This window comes from Hakea prostrata, chromosome 11 (genome assembly GCF_041222555.1).
Source record: "Hakea prostrata isolate BN-2017 chromosome 11, UWA_Hpros_2, whole genome shotgun sequence".
NCBI lineage: Eukaryota > Viridiplantae > Streptophyta > Magnoliopsida > Proteales > Proteaceae > Hakea > Hakea prostrata.
Genome location: NC_142610.1, coordinates 8,974,550 through 8,997,232, shown reverse-complemented (window position 1 = coordinate 8,997,232; position 22,683 = coordinate 8,974,550). Strand labels below are relative to the sequence as shown.

The 22,683-nt window shown below is 38.2% G+C and overlaps 1 protein-coding gene across 1 annotated transcript; it reads right to left on the bottom strand.

Annotated features, from left to right (window-relative positions):
* Nucleotides 1-961: 961 nt before the first annotated feature.
* LOC148999949 (uncharacterized) lies at nucleotides 962-20,874 on the bottom strand. The gene is made up of 12 exons (XM_089139899.1): nucleotides 20,673-20,874; nucleotides 20,392-20,510; nucleotides 20,249-20,309; nucleotides 18,663-18,733; nucleotides 18,024-18,088; nucleotides 17,706-17,750; nucleotides 17,486-17,566; nucleotides 17,285-17,352; nucleotides 9,166-9,208; nucleotides 3,273-3,433; nucleotides 2,737-2,818; nucleotides 962-1,920 (listed from the first exon to the last, which is right to left on the bottom strand). Exons 2-11 carry the CDS (start codon nucleotides 20,498-20,500, stop codon nucleotides 2,749-2,751), a joined length of 774 nt encoding a protein of 257 aa, XP_088996025.1. The 5' UTR covers nucleotides 20,501-20,510; nucleotides 20,673-20,874; the 3' UTR covers nucleotides 962-1,920; nucleotides 2,737-2,748.
* Between the last annotated feature and the right edge of the window lie 1,809 nt (nucleotides 20,875-22,683).

Here is a 22,683-nt window from a genome sequence, read left to right as displayed (position 1 = left end):
GTACCGAATTTATATTGAAACCATATCATACAATTTAATATCATACACGTACCATTTTTACATACCATTTTCAAACTGAAACCATATTGTATCATCGTGGTATATGATAATAGTTTTATAAATATATATATATATATATACAAAACGGTATGGTACAATTTTAATTTTCGATATTGATTTTTCGTAACCATGTACTATTTGTCATCTTTATTTGGTACTGAGTTTCCTTTTTTTATAATCGTTACCCCGTAGACAAATAGACATTCAAATCTCTAAACCATTAAAATTTATCCATAGCATCATCACACATTCACACATAATGTGTTGTTCTATTCTTAGAGAAAAAAACTTTCAACCATGATATAACCAATCTAAGTATCATTATCAACTTTTTGTAAAATTAAACCATGATGTAACCAATCCAGAATCACTATCAACTTTTTTAACTAGAATTTTTTTTTACTTTTTTTGGGATGTGTGCGAGTCCAACTTGGGTGCTGCATATTTCGTGCAGCGTAAGGTGGAGATCGAAATGAGGGTCAAGATTTCAATCTTGACTGCTCGTTTTGCATAAAGTGGTTCAAAGCAACTTTTGCAAAACGAGGTCTCAACCCTCGTTTCGATCTCCAACATACCAGAACCCACGCAATTTAACATGCATGAAAGGGGGGAGATTGTTTAGGAGTCCGAATCCTCTATCCGTTGATTGTACTCTCCTCATACCATACGTTTAATGAGAAACCTCTGAGCGTTTATAATCCACTTTATTAATGTTCAGAAGTGAACTACATTCCAATGTGTGATGAAAGAAAACCGCGGCGGTCTTGTCGAGAAGTCGACGGTCACCACTTGGCCTGAAGCTGTCGGATACGTTTTTCTTGCCCTCCTACTAAACTTTAAAAAAAAAAAAAATACATGAGATCAGGCAGTATATTCCTATATTCCAATGGATAAGGAATCCCAATGGAATTGAGGGTTTCATCCAAAACCACATGCATAACAAGGCTTGTTAGGTAAGGGAACAAATGAATTAGGGCAACATTTGGTAGCCAACAAAAAAAAGAGAATTGAAATTTGAAGGGTGAAAGAGATTAGATACCTAAAATAATCATTGCATCACCATATTTTGGTTTCATTCTTTTATCTTTTTTGTTACACAATCAACCCTTTGCAAACCTAGAATTGTTGGGTTATATTTAGGGTTTTTTGCTTTTTACCAAAACCACACCTATAAAAAAGGATTTGAATTCACAAGTTAGGCTGGCGGCTCTCACCAACTTCCTACGTTAGGCTGGCAGCTTCTCACCAACTTAGTTGTTAAATATCTTATGAATATTCCCCCTCCCCCTCTCTCTTAGATCAGCTTTTTTATGAGACTCCTTACATCAGTTGGTTTACTGGAAAATAAAAAATGAGTTTAGGCTACCCAAGTTGTGTAACTTGTGTTCCTTGGGTTTATTGTCTCATTGAGAAGTGTTCTTTTATGAGAAACAGAAATAGATTAAACTACAAGAAACAAAGGTTCAACCAGTTCTCTTGGTAAACAGACTAGGAGACCTGCTGGTTTTTCCAAGAGGATGAACTGTATCAGGTACTGATAAGATAGAACATCCAGAAAAACACAAAAAGACACATCCGAGATAGATTAAGCAAGGACAAACAAGATTGGTATGTGTTAATAGTAAGGCCAACTCCAACCTGATGGACTAGGCAACAGTTCTGCATAACATCATAGAATTAGATAAAACAGCAGTTAAAGAAATACCCGTTTCAGCGGCTTTACGCTGTCCCTACCCAACCCCCTCCAAAACCGGTTTCAGCTTTGTATCATAAGACAGCCAATAGCTTTATGCACATATCGTCCTTCATGGACCAACAAGAACCCCCATGACTAACTTGCTAACCCAGTGGTGTACGCACCTGCAACCATTAAGATAGAAGGATCAAAGTTACACCAAGTTGGAGAAAGAACACAATAGAACTAAGCCTTCGTGGAGACTCGATGCTACAACAGAGTACTTAATCCTGACACCCTATATCAGAGCAACTACTCACAAGGGGAGAAATGTTAGCTGTTTGAGCCAAAAATGGATGCATTCAAAATACAAACAAATTATGAGCCCCTCAGGTATGATAAAATGAGATAGCCAAAAGTGAGAAGACCCAATTAAGAGTGGAAATCTCCCATTTAAGGCAAAAACACCAACTCACAGAGACACCTGAAATATATGCAGCTGTAATAAACTCAAATCTAATACGCACAGGTCCTGTTGCTAAAATTCTCTTAGAAAAATCATACCCAAAACAAATGCCAAGTCAATTCATGAAAGGCATAACACATAACACAACTGGTAGAAGAATACCATTTACCAACCAAATCCCCAATAGGTAATCCATCATGCAAAACCCTCCATATATCCGTACCTGTTTAGAAGAATCTATATATAAAAAAAGAAAAAAAATTACTATCCGAGTATCATACGAATCCAATTGAATCCATCCAAAAACCAATAGGACATATATCCAAATCCTTCTGAATGCAATAAGATGTGGACATGATATTACCACTATCCTATCCATCTACACCCCAAAAAAACTGCAAAGGGAACCATCCTAACAGGAAGTTATAATAGACCTAACAAAAATGGATTCTAAATTGTTGAATTATTGCAGATATAAATACAGGTAATTAAGCCAATGAAAAAGAGCGCATTAGAAAAGCAATCTAAATACTACCATGATGAACCGCTACATGCTCATCTTCCGAAGCGTGTTCACGTAAGTGTAACTGGAAAGAGACACAAACAGCTTTCGAAACCTGAAGAAATAGTATCAATGATTATAAGAAACTCAAGGAAAATAAACCCAGGACCCTGTTTTCGTTTTTGCTTTTTTGTGATAAAGGAAGTGTCCTGCATATTGAATGCTTAAATGCTGCCTAATTTTTACAGAATGAGTGCACACTGCAGAATTATCAATTTAGTAGTTTTCACGGACACAATGAATCACAAGTTATTATGTACTGACCCATTAAATATTAGTGATTCCACAGTGTATGAATCTTCTAATTCCTCTGAACAAATGAAAAAAAAAATTCCTGATTTGTACAGTGATCACATGTTGCTATATCTATTGATTTTGCAATTAACAATCTGTAACTCTGTCAAAGAAAGGATGTCAGTTACTTCTCACAGCAAAGCCATAGTGAAGTAACAATATATCCTATGCCTTTAACAGCACTTTCATGAAAAGTAGCAAGACAAAATACATACCAAACCCATTGGCTCTGATGTTGCGCCATTGCAAGAAAACTTTTATGGGGATGCTCATTTAGCAAACAGTACATTTGTCCTCTTGGGTAACCGAAAGCACATAGGATAGATAGCCAGATATCCAATGGTCCGCTGTACTTGCGTATTATATTTGTACTGATCTGGAAGTTAGCAAACACCATAATTATATCATGATAGCTTCAGATTATTTAAAAATTATATTGACTATCAAAAGTAGTACATTGCACATTAGAAGAGTCTTTAACTCAAGAAAAAAATATTGGATTTCTAGTTCTATTTCAGCATGCTGACATGGGCAGTGCCAGGCAGAGGGAGGAAAACCCCACTATGAAGAGGATTTTGCAGGAGTTGAGGATAATCATTGGTCCCATTGCCAGGAATCTAATGAACAACCGCAAGGAAGCTAATGAACAACCGCAAGGAAGCCTTCTGTAAGAGGCTTACTCAAGAAGCAAAGGGAAATAAGACCACTACCTCAAGATAGAAAAATGAAAAGAGGGGCCAATTCCTGGTCAAACTTAACCACTGGTGATCGTAAGAATTTGGTCAACATACACAGGAATTTCATAAAATGTTTTGGTCAATTCTATGGGAATACCATTTTACAACCAAAGATTCCATCATTTCAATCTTTTCCACACTATTTTGAGATTTCAATCCTTTCCATACAGAATTCTATAACTACAAGAAAAACTCAAGTTTCTAGTGAACTAAGAACTATGGAGCACCCAAAATAGCATTTTGGCTAACCAAAGCAATTTTTTTTGGTAGATAAAAATATCAACAACAAAGGGGGGGGGGGTGAACAGCCTCAAGTCTGGATGGAAGGATGCAACAACGAAGAACTATAGGCGTGACCACTGAGATGCTAGGATTGGGTAGTGGGGCAAAGAGTTCTCCAAACTGTGTAAGCATTATTTTTGCCAGGGGAGGGGATGGTTTAGTTGGCCCTATAGTTTGAGCAAAGTCCCAAGTAGAATAGGAGCAAAAATATCATTAGCGGAGGCCAACGAGTTGGCTTTGATGCAGTTCAGTATGTCCAAATGGGTCAACGTGGTCTCAGAATACATATTTTGGGAATTGGTGGGTTCTATACATTTTCAAAGCGTCCGCCTAAGCGGCTGCCTTGTCGCCTCTGCCCATTTCTGGGTCAAGGCGATTTTGTGTCACCTAGGCGATGGCTTGTCGCCTTGGTTTTTGTTGCCCTCGATCACCTAGCGTCGCCTTGACAACCATGGTTCTATAGACATTAGGCTTCTTGTTTCTGAGCTTATTGGTATAATGGGCCTAAGTTATAAATCCCATAAACTGGAACTAGCACAAGGGATTAGCAATTAAATTTAGTCTTTAGGTCAGATTAGGATATTAAGTAGCTGATTAACTTATGTTTTGATTTTGTTTACCTTATTGAGTTTTGTTGAGTCTTTAAAGTGATCAGGTTTCTTTTTATAAATCAAATTAGGAAGGTCGAAGGTCTACATGTATGCAATGCTTTCCCCGTCAATGGTAACTCTTTTACAAGAGTTCTGGTGCTGTTAAGGGGACTGAATCCCAAGTCTAATTCCTCTTCTTTCATTATTCTTCCTTCTCTTCCTTCCAAGAACATTTTCTATCATTCAAGCAGTTGTTCTTAGGATATTTTCGAAAACAGTAAGTTGAATAATCCCCAACCCCAATTCTTATTCTCTAATCTTCTAGTACTACATCATTCCATCAAATATTATTATTATAATCTCAGTCCAAATTCTACATATGCCATAAAGCATCCCATATACCCCAACCGAATGAACCTAAAACCTATATTTTCATCCCATCTAAGTTGGTTCTTCAAAGATCCTGGTTAATTGGCTATCCTTCATTTGAGGCTACATCAGAGTGCTATCAGAACTGAAACTTCCTATTAACTATGTCATTCTCTGGGCCTACTACTCATTGGGAGTGTTAACACAACTTTTTTGTTTAGGAAGGTGAGTGTTAACATAATTTTTTTGTTTACAAAGGTCTGTCCAGTATCAAATCAAATTTTGGAGATCTTCGATCGGACTAACAAGATCTTCAGTTAGATATGCAAAAGTCTAGCGCAAATATCAGGCATATATGCTTTAAATGTGCAGTGTGCTCAAAATCTCAAGGGATGAAACAGTGGTGATAGAAAAGGTAGACACAGGAAATGGTGGCGAAGCAGAACACATTCCAACCAACATTACAATTGAAGACTAGAACGACGACCCAACTTTACTTGTGAAGCCTTATGGTTAGATTCCCATCAAAGAGGTGCCATTTCCTATTGCCGTGAAAAGATTGCAAAGGCTTATTGTGAGATGCATTGGATCATCTTCCCTCCAAAGCAGATCTTGTGGATGCAGATTGAGTGGTGATGATCCTCTCATTTTTACAAAACTATTGGTCCAGTTTTCAAGACTGGAGAACTGATGCAGTTAAGAATTCTAAATAGGTCAATTTGGCCAACCTTGGAATACTTTAATTCTTACCCACAGTGGGTTCTATAGGCATTAGGCATCTTAACTTTGGGTTCATCTTCCCTCCATTGGATGAACCCACTTTGGGAGATGCATTGGATCATGTTCCCTCCAAAGCAGATCTTTGTGGATGCAGATTGAGTGGTGATGATCCTCTCATTTTTACAAAACTATTGGTCCAGTTTTCAAGACTGGAGAACTGATGCAGTTAAGAATTCTAAATAGGTCAATTTGGTCAACCTTGGAATACTTTAATTCTTACCCACAGTGGGTTCTATAGGCATTAGGCATCTTAACTTTGGGTTCGTTGATATGATGCACCTAATTTGTAAGACCATATAGTTGAGGTAATCCTAGCACATGGGATTAGCAATTAAATTAACGTGAGTTTTTCGAGTTAGATTACAACATTTAACAACTAGATATAATTCTGTTTTGATTTTAATTAACTTAGTGAGTCTTTTATAGTGAGTTGTATTATGAATCAAATTAACATTTTTGGAAGGTCTACACAAATGTAATGCATCACCCATCCATTAAAGATGATTTGAATAAATAAATGACTTTCTATGAGAGTCATGGTGCTGTTGAGCAATGCATATTGGTTGGGATTCCACGTCTGATTTCTTCTCTCCTATTTTCTTCTTCACTTTTCTTCCTTCCAAGAATATCTTCTATCATTCAACCGGTTATTCAAGAATATCTTCGACAACAATAAGTCTAGCTGTCCCCAACCTAATTCTTCTCCTATAATCTTCAACACTATGTCATTCCATCAAATAATACTCTTTTTACACCCCATAAGGTATCCCATATACCCTAAGCGATTTAACATAAAACCCTATATTTTCATTCTGTTTGAGTTGGATTTTTGAAGATATTTGGTTAATTGGCCTCATTCAATTGCGGCTATATCATATTTTGCTTGAGAGGGTGGGGATTAGGGACAGAAGAGAGGCAAATTGAAGTATTATTTGGCCGATTTTTCTCAAGTTTCAAAATTTCCACCTATAGGACTTTTGAAATGGGCTATGCAAGATTCTTCAAAAGAGGTGGCTACATGTCGTACAATCTAGAAGATGAACTACCAAGTTGGGTCTTCATTTTTGCCTTTTTGGGTGGGTGAATAAAATTATCATCAACAAACCCCAAGAAGGGGAAGAGGGAAAAAAGGGGGTGCAATGTACAAGAAAACCAGGGGCAAAAGGGTGGAGGGAGGAGTCTGAAGGGGTGCTAAGCGGCCAAAACCGAAAGAGAACTGCAATTTAGTAATACTACGACCCCAGGTAAGATAACCATACGCTTGTTTCTTGGGGTGTATAAAAGATTTTGGAGGGGGGGGGTAAAATCCGCATGCTCGAGGTAGCATAAAAAAAGATGGCTATCCAAATCAAGTTTACTGTCCTAGAGTTGGAGGTCCATCTAACATGACTGTGCTCCATCCAAATGTGAGCAAGCATAGCCCCAAATACCAACTTGCCAATTGTGCGGTGAATAGTGTTACCAACAAATTTGCGGGCAAAGCTGCAGATGACTTTGAAGTGAGGCCAAATAGAGAAAAGACATTTCTACCAAATGAAGCAGATCAAGAGAAAAATAAATTATCACTTTCTTAGGTACATTCCAACAAAGGGATCCAATTACAGGGAACAAGGATATGGTGGTGAAGAAGAAAAGACTAAGTAGGGATGCAAAGGTTAAGGGCTCTCTATATAGTGCTGACAGTATGATGTTTAAACGTGATGGCACGATAGGCTAGAGGTGCGAGCTAGGCTCCAAGCCAAGGCCATAATAAAGGAGCCAGAGGGGGAGAGGAAGTGTTGGGAGGGAGGGGGCCCACCAGTGAGATGAGTTAGTGACAGAAGGAGAGGGTGGTAGACTTCGAGATCCTAGAGTTGTAGACGACTGTTAAAGGGGATACCTGACAGGTGCCAAGGATCCATCTAGAAGAAGATAGAGGATCCATTAGAGATGGAGAAGGCAGTAGCTGAAAGGCCAGAGGCCTAAGAAGAATTGGGTTGCTCCAGACCCAATAGATGGGTCATTAGGCATCTCAGACATTCAAAAGGAGTTGGACTGAGGAGGTAAAAATAAACCTGGTTGACCCAGATAGATTCTCTTTCAAACAAATCTTTTTAATGGTTCAAAGATATGCAAACATGCTTAATTGACAATCTCTATCAATTGTCTATGATGACACTTTTTGACTTTAGCATATGATCAAATGGTTTTTCCTAATACAAAGTTCAATTTCTTATGTTGAATGTTAAATTATAATTTTTACTACTAAATAATGTGTAGAATAGATTATATAAGAGAAAGCAAGCTGAAATATACGCCATTCAGTACTTAGGGCCAGAAACCAAACTACCATGCTAGGAATTATTTTGACTAATGTTACAGAACAATATGTTTGGAGATTCTTTCACTCAAAATGTTGTCTCGTCAGAGAAAAACACCCAGTCCTGACATCCTTTAGCTGGATGAGAAATATTAGGAATCTTGCCATTGCTGCACTACACGTCCCAAAATATGAGATATTACTTGGGCGTACATGGGTAGGAACTTTTCTCTGGTGGCAGAGGCTCCATTGCCCTTTTCAGGTGCTGTGCTTGAGAGGTGCTTAGGTCTGCCCCCTTCTTTGTACATTCTGCCCATCCCCTCTGTACACATATATAATAAAATCAAATATAATGCTTTGATTACATAACCGATACCAGAATACTTGTTGACCTGGTTTATGGAGACTGGAGAAAGCGACAGCAATGGCGTCTACCATCTGGCATCCATCACAGAGTCCTACTCCTAAATCCCAAAGTGAAGTGCAACTCAGACCAGGCAATAAGGTTGGCGCTGTGACTCATGATGCCGTGGGGTCTCAGTCCCATATATATATATACATGACCAAGTGTACCATGGGGGTACACTTTGTCATGTACACGTTAGTTGTAGTTACTAATTTGCCCCTCTCCCTTTTAGCTTCGTCAACAAGCAATCCCATATCAAGGATAGTTTCTATTTTTGAGGACAATATTTACTTTCTATTTCTGTGTAAACCTGTTTAGGAAAGTTTTCCTAGACTATCTTTGATTGAGATACTATAAGAGTAAGTGGGTGAGGTGGAAGCGTGGAGCCTAGTTTGCGCAGATCTCCATCTCCTCTTCTCCTCTCCATCTTCTCTCTCATTCATGTCTACCCTTTTCTTTGATTCTGTTCATCTAAACTGCAGTAAAGTTACATATGTATATAGATACACACAAAACGAAGACAGAGACCTCAACCACAAGAAGGAAAAATACAAACAAATGCAAACAACAGCAGGAAGTTGCATAAATACCAACGAAAGGGAGACTAAAGCAATTACGACTATCAAAAGGAAAAGAAAAGGATACCAGTTCCCAGGCTTCAAAATTTCTTTGCTCATATAAGGCCATGCTGTTCATAAATCCAAAATAAATGAAGTTACGATCATAGATTACAATAAAGCAGTCACAATTATTGATTGCTGAGAGATTCATTTTGAACTGCAACAGATTAGTATATCAATGGTAATTCACTGTTATAAAAAGCCATGGTGGGCTTTTAGTTAAACTGAGATAATTAAACAGGAGGACAAACATTATATTTGACAGTTTTGCCTTTAAACAGTTTTGTTTTTGGATACCCCCACTCATAGGGATCTGATTACAGCCAAATTCACCATTAGAATTCATTCAAACTCAACCAACACTACCCCCATATCATAACCTACATTCAGTCTACCCAGCTGCACCAGCTAACTACCATATATCCAAGCTTCAAGTTCTGTAATTGTAAAATCAACTTTGCATCTTACCATTAGAATCTGTTAAGAACCCGCTAATCCAATATGACAAAATACAAAATACAGCAAGAAAATATAAAGATAATACTGGTTTTAATGATGCCAGTCACCCTCTACAGGACAGCTGCCCTCAGCCAAAGGCAACATTCCTCCAAATTTCAGCATGTGTTTGGTTAATTAAGAGGGGCAATTTTTGTCCTTACTCCCCCCCCCCCCCCCGATTAATTAATTTCTAATTTCAGCATGTGTTTGGTTAATTAAGTTTTCACTTCAGCATATGAATCTTTCGTATTTAATTCCAGCATATGTCAATTAAAGTCTTTAGTTATTAGGATTTAGTTTCAGCATGTGTCAATTAGAGTTTATTAGATCTTTTTTTTATTTTTTGTTTGGTTGTGATTAAGTGTAAGGGGATCCTAAATCTATAATGGAAACACAATTAGTTTAGGGTCTTTACGTAGGCTATAAATAGCCTATTCTTTCTTTGTAAGTTTTTAAAGTCTGATTACTTATTGGGGACCATGGTTTCTGTTTGAGGAGGCCACAGCGGATTTTAAATTAAGTTCTTCAAAGATCAGCACCTTTCTTCAAGAATTCCAGCATTCTTCTGTCAATTTCCTGCAGCCATTAACAATCTCAGCAAGCTCCAAGTAAGTACAGCAATCCCCACCTTTCTCCCTTCAATTCCAGCAACCCTCAGCCCCTCCCTCACCTTCCCCACCACCGCAAGACCTCCCCTAAGCCTCCACTGTTCTGTGCTACCACCCCCTTTCCCTGCTGCCGCACCTGGACAGCAGCATGCTCTAACCCCTCCCCTGCCCCCCCCTACAATCCCTTCAGGCCCATTCCCCACCCCTTCTCTTCCCTACGACACCCCCCCCCTCTCTCCTAACTTTCTTGGCCCCTCTCTCTCTCTGTCTCCTCTTCCTTTCAGCAACAGAAAAGAAAAAAGAAAGAAAGAAGAGGAAGAGTAAGGAAGAGATAGAAAAGCTCTTGCCTTCTTTTCAAGATCAACCCATATTTCTTTTGTGAAGCCTTAAACTTAATTCCCTTCCCTTCCATCCCATCGAATTTTATTAAACCCATAACCTCTACAGTTGAATCTCCGGCTTTATTTAACTATATCATCCATCCCCCATTATTTTGTTACATCCCCATATTGATACCCTACTACCAAATAAACCATCCCATCTTAGATTTTGTTAAAACCCTAACCTCCCCATATTTTCCAAATTATTCAATCTGAATTTAACCATATTATTCATTAGATTGCTGGAAGATTCTAGGCAAACCTTAATTTTAGGGAATCAATTCAAGAAAACATAACCCTAAAATTGGGTTTCACATCATCAATGTCTTCAAGAACAAACCTCCTTGGAATCCAACAGATTCTATGCCATATAACTCCAAGCAGCCCATATGAAGAAAATCCTTGGAGTCTTCAGCTGCTGGGAAAAAAACACACTAGGAATAGCCATTGGAATTGGGTTCAGCTGAGAACCAATAACATAAGGATCCATACAGAACACAACACCTGCTGCACTGAGTTTTGCGGCAATATATGAAACAGGGACTTCCAGTAGATTGGCAGCACTGTTTTCCATATTGTCATTGGCAACCATTTTCCCGTAAAATATTGAAACAATGTGTATATTTTCTTCAAATGTGCATAGCTTTTCCATTTCAAGAAAAGGATTTGGTGGCCAACCTTTGCTTCCAGAACCCCAAAAAGAGGTTCCAACGACATAAAAGAGAAACATCTTGATGCAACCATAGTACTACATTTTGGCGAAATGAGGCAAAATTTTGCCAAAGTTCTTCGAAAACGAAAAGTTTAGAATTTCACCGAAATATCGGCGATATATCACCCAATGTTCGAAATCTCGGCAAAATTTCGACCGTTGGGCGATATATCTTGAGAAGGTCAATTTCTCAGTGTTAGATTGCTGAGATTTCAGCTATAAAAGGCAACCAAAAATTGAAAATTTTCCACTTTTGGGCAAAATTCCAATTCGGGTTCCAGAGCTTCTCTCTCTTAATCCTGCTTGATTTTTGAAACTTTTTAGTTGATCTTCCACATTTGGGAATGACTATGTATTTTTGTTGGAGAGACGATCATAGAGGCAAACTTGGGCTCGAGACAGAGGATGGATCCATCAAGGCACTCATCTTAGAATTGAGATGATGGAGCCACCACAGCACATCAAGCAGCAACATGTCTCAGGTTATTCTTATTTTATTCTAAACTTGACAGTTGTATAGTTGTACTTGACTACTTGTATAATGAATTTTAGTTTTTTTTTTTTTTTCTTGCAATTAATTGAAGATCTTTGTGTTCTCTTGCATCACTTGCATATTTACATTGGTTTAAATTCATGTTCCAGACTTCCAATTTCCCCGCAAACAGCCGGGCATGTACCGATCAAGAACACTACTTTAGGTTAGGTTTTAAGCAAAAATAACACTCCCAATGTGTTCAGGACCTCAAATTAGGCTAAAAACAAAAAACCAGGCCAGACGGACCCCAAATACCCCCGAAACTTGGGGTCGATATCTGGCCCAAACATTCCAAAATTTCATACGTTGGATGCAACTTCAAAATATCCAGCCTTCCCTAGCATATCAGCCTCGAAAGCAGTATCAACTTTCAGTTTTGCAATATTGGCAGCCTCAAAAAAGTTCCCACCTTCTTCCGCCAACAGCATAACTTCAAGAGATAATCCCGTGATCACATAGAATTAATGGAGTGAAATTCCCTCACAAAATTCATCAAACTAACTTGCACAGTTGTCAAGGAAAGTTTATTTGATTTCATCTAGTCTTTGAATTTTTTAAACCATATCAATGGCAGGATTTACATTTTCTTTCTAGCATTCAATGGTTTGCAGACCCATGCCAAATAGGTTTCCATTGGTGCAAGTAGCCAAGCACTTTGAGAAATTGTTTCCCTTAGGGCACGTTTGGTAACAGGCCAAGGAACAGTTTTTGGTGTTCTTTCATTCTAAGAATGCCTAAAAGCGTTTGGTAAAATGGGTCATTCTTTCATTTTCAGGAAACAAACCAGTCCAATTTTCGTGTTTGAGAAGGCTTTTTGCAAAACAACTTTGACTTGTTTCATCGTTCTCAAAAACAAAAAAGCATGTCAAAATTACGTCAAAGATGGACACTGAACCCAAACTTCATTCACGCGCAACTTCTAACTCCTTCCTACGTTCATAAGCATTTCTTGTTTTGCTTTTTTTTTATAAGTCCCCATCGTCTCAAGTGTTCTCAACACAAATTTTACCAAACGGTAAAAATTGTGCTCAGACCACCGTTATTTGATAAAAACTCAAGAAAACGATTCTCGCAAAGAACATTGTTCTTAGAAAAGACCGTTACCAAACGAGCACTTAGCATATACATTAGCAGCAAGATTCCAACAATGTACCAAGGAAAAACAATTGCTAGCATCCTCAAGACTTGATTCCCCACATTGCACCTTATAAATCATTCTTGAGTTAGGTAGCAACCCAAATGCTTCATATGTGGATAAGATGCAGAAATACGATGGCAAGAGACCTCCAGATCAGCACCCATTATATATTCCAAATCATCTAGGACATGTGAATCCAAAGAGGATGAGTCACTTATAATACAAGCCACGAACACGCCCATCTTCTTTCGGGTTGAGTTTTAGACCTTCTAATGGTCCTTGTGGAAGTCGCAGTTGGTAAATATCCTTCTGAGGTCGTCTTTGACAGCGAGAAGCCACTCTGCCGCTGTCTAAATCACTATAACCATCCTTAACCCCACCCTTGACTCCTGTGGCCTTTGGTTTGCAGCACTACTCATGGCGGTGAAGGAAGAAGAAAATGAAATAGAGGGCTTCCAAAGTTGCCCCTGTTCGCTAAGTCTTAAAGATGGGCCGACCAGTTTCTGGGCCCAACTTGCGTCACTCCAGGCTTGTGCATTGGGTTGTGCCTAAATCGCTTTCTAAAACCCAAATGTGGGATTCCATAAAATCGGGCCGATGCAACATCCTTAGGGCCTGGTCTTTAGTAAGGCCCTTCAAAGCCCACTTTTTGTTTTTATACACTGACCCATAATCATCGACCGAATCAGGGTGATTGATCCAACCACGTCTTCTCCTTCTTTTCTCCTGTGATATCTATATCTATTATGTGAATCCTAACCACCTCTTTCATTATCTCCGATGACGTTGTATGATAAGAACCCACGAATCAAATGCAAAACTGATATTATTTAATTGATATAATAACGAAGAACAATGATAAACTGGGTACAATGGTGCCAGTCACCCCCACAACACATTGCTGCCCCTTACCCTACGGCTGCCCAAACACTCACCTAAATAATCCTTTTTTACTACTCACATTGCTGCCCCTTAGCCTACGGCTGCCCAAACACTCACCTAAATAATCCTTTTTTACTACTCACATCTAACCCCTATTTATAACCCCTAATCTCCCCAAATCTCTCTCATTCAATAGTGAATATTCTACAATATTCTGTCTATCCCCAAATCTCTCTTATTCAGTAGAAAATATTCTGCAAGTCATTCACAATATTCTATCTGTCCCCAAATCCCTCTTATTCAATAGTAAATATTCTACAATATTTTGCAAATCATTCACAATATTCTGTCGATCCCCAAATCCCTCTTATTCAGTAGTAAATTATTATGTAGTATTTTGCAGATAATTCTTTATTCAGCAACCTCCTTCTTAGGACCAGATCTGATTTCTTTCCCTAACTGTTGTTCGCCAAATATTCAACAAATCATTCATCTCTCAATATAGCATAATACTGTGATCCCAGGGCTCTATCATTGTAACTCTCAACTCTTCTTAATCATGGCACAAGGACACTTGGAATCAAACGGTAACAACCTTCACTGCACAACGTGGTGCCTCCAATTGCCAAGTTTGCAACCCAACAAGTGATGCGACATTCGCCTCCACCTTCATAAAAGGTGGTTTCGCCGAGGATCTAGCAACCCAACCAAGAGTCTCCCTGATCTGATGTTGCTTCCCCATTTTCCATTCCCTTCGACCTCTTTTTCCTCTATGGGAAACTCAAACGGAGCTTCACTGCCACTATTTCGATTAGCCTTATCCTCCCCCTTAGTTTGAACACATCTGAAGTTTTTTTTGGTACTGATGCTTTTTTAATACTGGAAATGAAATTTCGTCCGCAAGGGTCGAACCCAAGACCTCTCCACTGAGAAGCATGGATCTTTACCACTCAACCAACCCTCCATTGGCTACACATCTGAAGTTACTCATGACATCATCTGCAAGTTCAGCCTTCACTATTACAATGGTTATGCATATTGATGCTTTATGTACAATGATGCAAGAAGTGCCCTAAACCTGTAGAACCCTATGTCGTTGGCCTCTCCCGCTACCATAGTCCTTTGTTCAACACTAAAGTCCAATTTCAAGGCTTCCTTGAAGCTTGACCAATTGAATCCCGGCCAATTTCTCTAGTAAACCCAATCCAATGTTTCCCCTTCTGAGTGTTGGAGAGCCACAACCAATCAATCCTCATACTCGATCTGGTGTGCCCAACAGAAGAGTATAACCTCTGAAAACAATTGTTGCACATTCTTTGCCGACAAATGTGGACAATCCAAACTCCATCTTCCTTAACTCAGTTTGAAACGTGCTATGATACCTATTTGTTAAGAACCCACTAATCCAATATGACAAAAGACTACAGCAAGAAAATATAAAGAAAAATGGTGGTTTCCAGATCTTGTAGAAAATGCTTCTTTTATGCCTCAGGTATTAGCCATAGCTCATATTCACTCAATAATTCTACGCCTTCTTAATTCTTGAACCTCGCTTCTTAATATGTGACTCTTGCATGTTGTGTCTCAGGAACCTCTTCAATACAACCCGGTTACCTGTTTTGATGATGTTAGTTACACCCCCCCCCCTATAGCATAGGCTGCCCTCAGGAAAAGGCTGTTGATGCTCACATAAAATTATTCATCCCCTTTCCCACATTTCCCCTTACAATCCACCAACCAATAGGTGGTTCCCCCTCTCTCTTCCTCATGGCGTGATCCCAAGGCCCTAACAAATTGGTATCAAAGCACATTTAGATCCGAGGGAAGGAAGATGGAACCAGATTATCCATGTTTTCAGTAAGCAGAGTGTGAATGCATGGCTTATGGAGATTACACTCTTTGTTGGCAACACCAAGTTGAGTATGGTTATCAATTGGGCGTGCCTCTCCAACACCTGGAAGGAGATGCCTTAGATTGAGTCTACCAAAGAGTCGATTGAGCAACCTTCAAGGAGGCCGCCCTGCAACAAGATTTTGGTGATGGGAAGACGACACAAGCGAGTGTGGACTAGGAGCACTGAAGTGAGCCTTCCTTCCCTCATAGGGACCCACTTAAAGCCAAATTCACCATTAGAATTCATTCAAACTCAACCAACACCACCCCCATATGATAACGTACATTCAGTCTACCTAGCTGCACCAGCTAACCACCACAAATCCAAGCTTCAAATTCTGTAATTGTACAATTACTTTGCATCCTACCATTAGAATCCTTCCTCACTTGAACCACATCATCCCCATACCTCCTAATAAAACCATTCAAATTTGTTGTCAATCTGACTAGCTGAAGCCCAAGAATTGGCTCTTACCAGTCTCTAGTAGGAAGAATCAATTTTCAAGTCTTAGAGTCTAACCATCCATTTTGGCTGATTTTTTGTGCGCATAAGCATAACCCTTCTCCACCCATTAGAACTCAACCGAAACCCAGCTCCAAATTCCATCCATAAACCCTTTGGCCCCAAATATTGGATTTCACAAACCATTATCCAAAGTTTCCAGAATCCAAGTTGGTTCTTAGTTTGGATATCTTCGCAAACTGGCTCTTAGTTGATCATATTCAATCTAAGGCTACATTATTAACTGTCCATAACGTTTAACCTCATTCAATATGCCATGTGGAGTATGTCATCAGCTGAAACTTCAAGGCTTGCTCTTGGTTATGAAGGGAAGTTAAATACTATTCTAAGGATACTTCAAGGTCTTAGAAAGGCATACAGTAGGCATACAGAAAAGTTCATCATTAAGGAAGAGCTCTTCATATTTCCTCACTCTAGGCATCCCCACCATCTTCTTACCCTCAATTCTAGGCTCGAAGTTCCTCATCTTAAATTCTGTTTCTTTAGCCTGTTGACATGTCTTAAACCTCTTTCTTGGTCTTAATGATTATGTGGGCTCTCTTATCCCACCGCCAAGTTTTTCTAGCAGCCAACACTTACCCTTATAATACCCCAAGTACTTCTTTGGAGACCCTCTTAATACAAATCATCATCTTCTTCCACATCACATTAGTGTCTCCTTCCATGCTTCCTTTTTAGCACAAATAATGAACTCATTCTACTATAAAACAAGAAAAAAGTTTAAAACAACATCACAAAAGTTTGACATAATACCTTAGAAGAGGTCAAATCAAAATAATAATAATAATATCATTAATGCACTTCAACAACAACAACAAGCCTTGTTCCCAACTAAATCGGGTCGGCTATATTGATTCTTGCCTTCCAATCAGCTGTATTTGAGGCCATACTACATACAAGGCCTGAGCTATGCATATCCTTTCTCACCACGTAAAGTGAATTATTACTACACTTAAAGTGAAAAAGTCAACTTACCGTACGCCATGATGGACATCACGGTGATTCTTATGACCAGAAACTCCATGATTGTCAAAAGTAATTATCTAGAAACCATCAAATGAAGAAAAATTAGGATACAAGATATGCTACACATTCCATTATAAATACAACAATCACAAAATGGCATTGCACAAGCAACAATGGAACCTCTTATAGAGTCATCAGATAATATCTAACCAAGTCAATGCCTTTACTTGAAACCTCCTCTTTAACAATATTCGCCAGTAGTCTATGGCTCCAGATTTTGTCAAATCCATCCTAGTAGCAATAGGTACCAAATTGTAACAACATAAGCTCAGAGGTCATTATATCAATCAAACACTACGACCTTCTGAAGGAGAAAAGAGGAAAGCCTTATCATTTCACAAGGATTCTTTCTCATGTGGTATGGGCATACCTGTAAATCCGGATGGTCCAAGATCTTCACATGTTGAACTGGAACCTGCATAACTATCTAAATTATAATGAAATTGACAACAAACTATCCAATGCTGAGAAGATGTTCAGTACGCACAGATATATCTGCTCTTTGAGGTTCAGATATACAACCTAGTAGTTCCAAATTACCAGGTAAACACTGTTTTTTGATGCCTATGACATCACCACTAAGAAGGAAAACCCAGTTATTTGTGTCAACCTAGATTCTTATCTGATTGCAAAGTAACGAAAACTGAGTTTTAAAGGCTTGAATTCTACAAAAACAAATTTGCATCACCTTGAGAACAGCACACGCTTGGTAAAGCTCTTCCTTTCTAATATTTCCCTTGCCATCTATATTACCTTCATGTCAGATGATGCAATCACAGAACAAGTAAATGTCAAGAAATGAGTAGTTAAAAGTTGAAAATACTGACTCTTAAAGTAAACAGCATTTAATATGAGGACTTTTGGAAGGAGAAAATTGAAAAGAGCCATCTCACAATGACATAGTTGTCACCAGGGTTCGAAAACTCATTTCATCTCAATGTTTCAGTCATTTATCGATGACCGAAATACTGAAATTCCAGTGAGATTTTGAACAAAATATGGTATTTCTGATTGAGTCAAAAGAATTGGATCCAGGGATAGTAGTATATTCTTGATCCCCATGTATAACTACATATTTAGATAATGTCTAAGCTCTAAAGACGAAGAATAAATAACCAATTTAAAGTTCCAATCCTATTGAGGTTATGTATTTTGCCCTCCTATTTCAACCACTTCAGGTAAGAAGGTTTGCATACTTTAAAATCAACCACTTAAACTGTAGATAAAATGCAAAATTCTTATCCACAAGTCGTCTATTTCTCCATTCAAGTTGGATGTTACATACATCCAGAGTTATTGTTGAATTATGGTTGCTGCATTAGCATACCTGTTGACATGCATAGTAGGTGAAGATTATGTCCTTTTGATGTCAAGTAAAGAATTACTGGTAGGAAAAACCTGCAAAGATGAAATATAAGGGAAAACAAACGAAAAAGCCTAACAGGGTCCTGCTATATTCAAAGAGAAACTACAGATTATAAATAAATGTTGAAGTTACTGAACAAAATGTGCATGACAAATGACCAATACAATGCAGCACTTTCAGAAACAGAATACAACTGTAAGGTTTAATGCCTTTAAAGAGAACAGAAATTTCATATCTATGTACATATAATTGACTGAACAACAAATGCATGACACAGGGCCAATACTGATGTCAGCAATTCCAGGAACAAAACACAACGGGAAGTTTGATGCCTACAAATAGATGGCAAGAATATTCATATCTATCTAAATATAAAAGACATCATAGGAACTCTTCAAGTAAATGTGGGGATGAACTTCTTCCTGTGGGCAATGCTAACACTAACAAAAGAATTATGGGGTACAAACTCTATTAACCACTCCTCCCAATTACTAAAATGAGCCCTAAATGTTTACCAGATATTTCCACAGTTTTAAACCCCATGTGTCAGTGGGAGGCTTGTTCATTGTGCTATCCATTCATAAGTGCCAGCATTACGGTCATTACCATTCATTGCCAGTAAACTTATCACATCCATATATTTCACTTTTCAAGCTTCATTTTATCTTTCACCTAGTGCCACTAAGTCTCTTCTATTCACAAGAAGTTCTGTCTCGCCAATTGCCTCCCATTTCTATAAACCACATAAGTTGTCATCATCTAATAATGATTGTGCACAGACTGATCAGAGTTTTTTAACAATGCCTGACAAACTTCTTTTTAAGTGTGCTGGAATCCATTAGATCAACACCCTGTTTCTTTACAGGTAACATTTTGGTCCATTACAGCCATAAAATTTTTGGCAGAATGAACAATACATTTCACCCTCTACAGAATGCCGACCATTACAGCAACCAATGGGAAATTCATGTTATCATTTGAACTGGTTATCACACTCAATATTTCTTTGGACTCATATGGTGTTAGAAGGCTAGCAGAAGGTTTTCCTTAGAACAAAATTTACTGCAAAAATCAATCAAATAAGCAAGTTTTAATGTAAGCATCCAGCACATAATAGATAGGGACTTCATCATCGAGGCAATATAGGGATGAAAATCCAATTTAAGATGACTGGGGTAAGAATGGAATAACGATGTGCACTCCTAAAACATAAACTGGGACAACTTGGAAGAGTCAAATGGAACTAGAGACCTGTACAGTTTGGTAATGTTAATAACTGTTCAACGAGAAAGAGTAAGGACAAAAAAATTCATATAGCCAATCCCAAGTGATTGTGAAGAAATTGGAGAAAGAAGTTGATTGCAGTGAATGAAATTTGGTTGTACCCCACTTAAAAAAAAAAGGCAGAAGATAGACAACAAAGTTCTACAATAAACACTACACTGAAAGACAACCACAATGACTACCAACAGAAAATAAACAGCCATAAAAAAATTTAAAAAAAATTATAAAGGAACAAATAAATAAAGTCAGCAACTTCAACTTACATGGATTCATCATCTGGGTGGGCTATGACCAGCAAAACCTTTTTCTTGGAAGCAACACAACCTGATTTTCACATATCACCAGATAGTACTAGTCAGCAACATAATGGTATACGGCATCAAATTTCAGAGAACAATCCACTTACCATTAGATAGAAATGCATCTTTGACTGGAAAACAACATTTAAAAATAGCGATACATAGAGAAGCTACCCAAATTGAAATCAGTAGGATGATTATCAATAACCAACCCATGTAAATGTACCTGAAAAAAGATTTAGGATTGCCATAAAATCAAGACTGCTGTCTAGCAACTCAACACATTAGAAATAGTAGAGAAAGAGAACGAGTTGATATAAAAATGCGAAAACAAATTGGAGGAACTTCTAAATTCCTTCCTTGACTAGAAAAAGAAAGGCTGCATTACCACGAAGAACACCCTACGACTGCATCCCCTAACAACAAATTCACCAGCAAACCAAACCCCACAACTGTCCCACCCGCGGATCCACTTCTGCCATCGACAACTGATCTCTCATGCAATTGAGAGAAGAGATCAAAGTCTGCCAATTCCAGAGAACTGGCAAAGATTGTAGGTTGAAGATGATCGAAAGGGTACTTTGGACTTTCTCATTAATTTATTGTGTATCAGTTATAGTGTATAATGTGTATTCCATGTTAACCCCAAAAAAAAAATAGTGTGTATTCCATGGTATTTTTTGCGTTTTCAAGTTTCACTTTCATGTACTATATAGGCAGAATTACTATTTTATTCCTTCATGTTTTAAAATTACAAATCAAATGCTGAACTTTTACAAATTTTAAAAGCTTTTGTTTTTTTTTTGTCGCACACCTCGCTGTGGTGGGTGGGTCTCCCAGCGGAGAAAAGCTTTTTTTTTAGGCAGCAATTTTATCTTCATAGGGAAGGGGCCATTTCATATGTTGTTCACAAGTGTCGAATCCGTAGCCTCTTCACTAAGAAGTACTAGTATTTACCACATCAACCCTGTATTGTTAGAGTTGAGATCTTTTATTATGATATTCTACCCAAAGAAAAAAAAAATCTTTTATCCTTGTAGATAAGTAGAAGACTATTCTTCTCTCACATTCTTCCATTATATACATATGTTTTTCACTCCTGAGCATTGATAAAGTGCACTATAAGTGTGCAATCATCCATTTACCTCCTAAAAATGTGCAAATGTGTGAAAAGCATAATCTTCCACTTGTTGGTATAATAAACAAGTGATTCAGTTACTTCAAAAGATGTGATTCAGCAAACACAAAAGGCAGTTGTGGAGTACATCAATGTGCAGTTTGTAGGTCATACCGTTTAGTCCGTTAACCATTTCCAGAGACCTCCTGGAGTAGGCATCTCATGGTATCCTCCTACACAAGGAGTGATTAAAATTATTTCTGATGCAGCTCTCTAGAGGGATAGATCGGCTGGTGGCATTGGTTTTGTAGCAAGAAATTGGAGAGGAGATCCACTTTTGGCAAAATCAATTCCATTAATCTTTGGTGAAGCTGAGGTAGGTGAGGCTCTAGGACTCAAACACAGCTTATGAATGCAATCAAACATGGATGGCTACAGGTTATCGTTGAAACAAATTGTCTCTCTGTGATACGGTTACTTCAGCAACCATCACTCCCTGTGCCAACCAATTTGCAGAATATCATATCTGATATTCGTCACCTTGCCAATGCCCCCATTTCATGTATCTTTTCTTTTACTCCAAGGGACGCCAATACTGTGGCTCATTCCTTGGCCAAGGAGGCCCTCACGCTTGAGACGGCGTTAGTTTGGCCAATTTCCACTAATTGGTTGAAGGAACATGTTCCTCAATCAGTTCCTTTGTCTCCCATTAACTAATCTATCTTTCTACCAAAAAAGAAGAAGTATAAAACCATGAACCACTAATCCTACATTCCCTAAGTATTGATGTAGATTACATTGTCACGCGGCTTAGAAACCTTATCCCTTAAATTATTTGGCTAAGGGAAAAAAATAAAAAAGGAAAAGAAAAAAAATCCACATGGTTTTCCTTTGGCAATCTAACCATGCAAATGCATTGGGTCTCCAAGGCCAAGAATATACTATTGAAAATAAAATGAAAATATGATGGATGTTTCAATGATGCTTAGTGATGAACTATTGAGTCCACAATACACACTACCAGCCCAACCTTATGTAAAGAACTCAACCGTTCTATCACATGTTCAAGAAGGAATCCACCTCTTATCCATCTTGTCTAACACAATATATATTACATCAAACGCTATTCATATTGTATCGTTGGTGCCCTCTTCTCAACTTGTCCTTAGAAACAGGCCACAGCTGATTAGTACTGCAATGCCCTATCAAAACAAAACACTCCCAACCCCCCAACACACCCCCCCCAAAAAAAAAAAAAAAAAAAGGAGAAGAAGAAGAAGAA

Bases quoted from the DNA above. Each gene is read 5' to 3' on its own strand.
- LOC148999949 (XM_089139899.1), bottom strand. From the start codon at position 20,500: ATGGGTTGGTTATTGATAATCATCCTACTGATTTCAATTTGGGTAGCT. The intron at 20,310-20,391 runs GTAAGTGGATTG...TGTGAAAATCAG, and splicing joins AGATGCATTTCTATCTAATG to GTTGTGTTGCTTCCAAGAAA. The intron at 17,353-17,485 runs GTTAGATATTAT...GATGGTTTCTAG, and splicing joins CAAGTAAAGGCATTGACTTG to ATAATTACTTTTGACAATCA.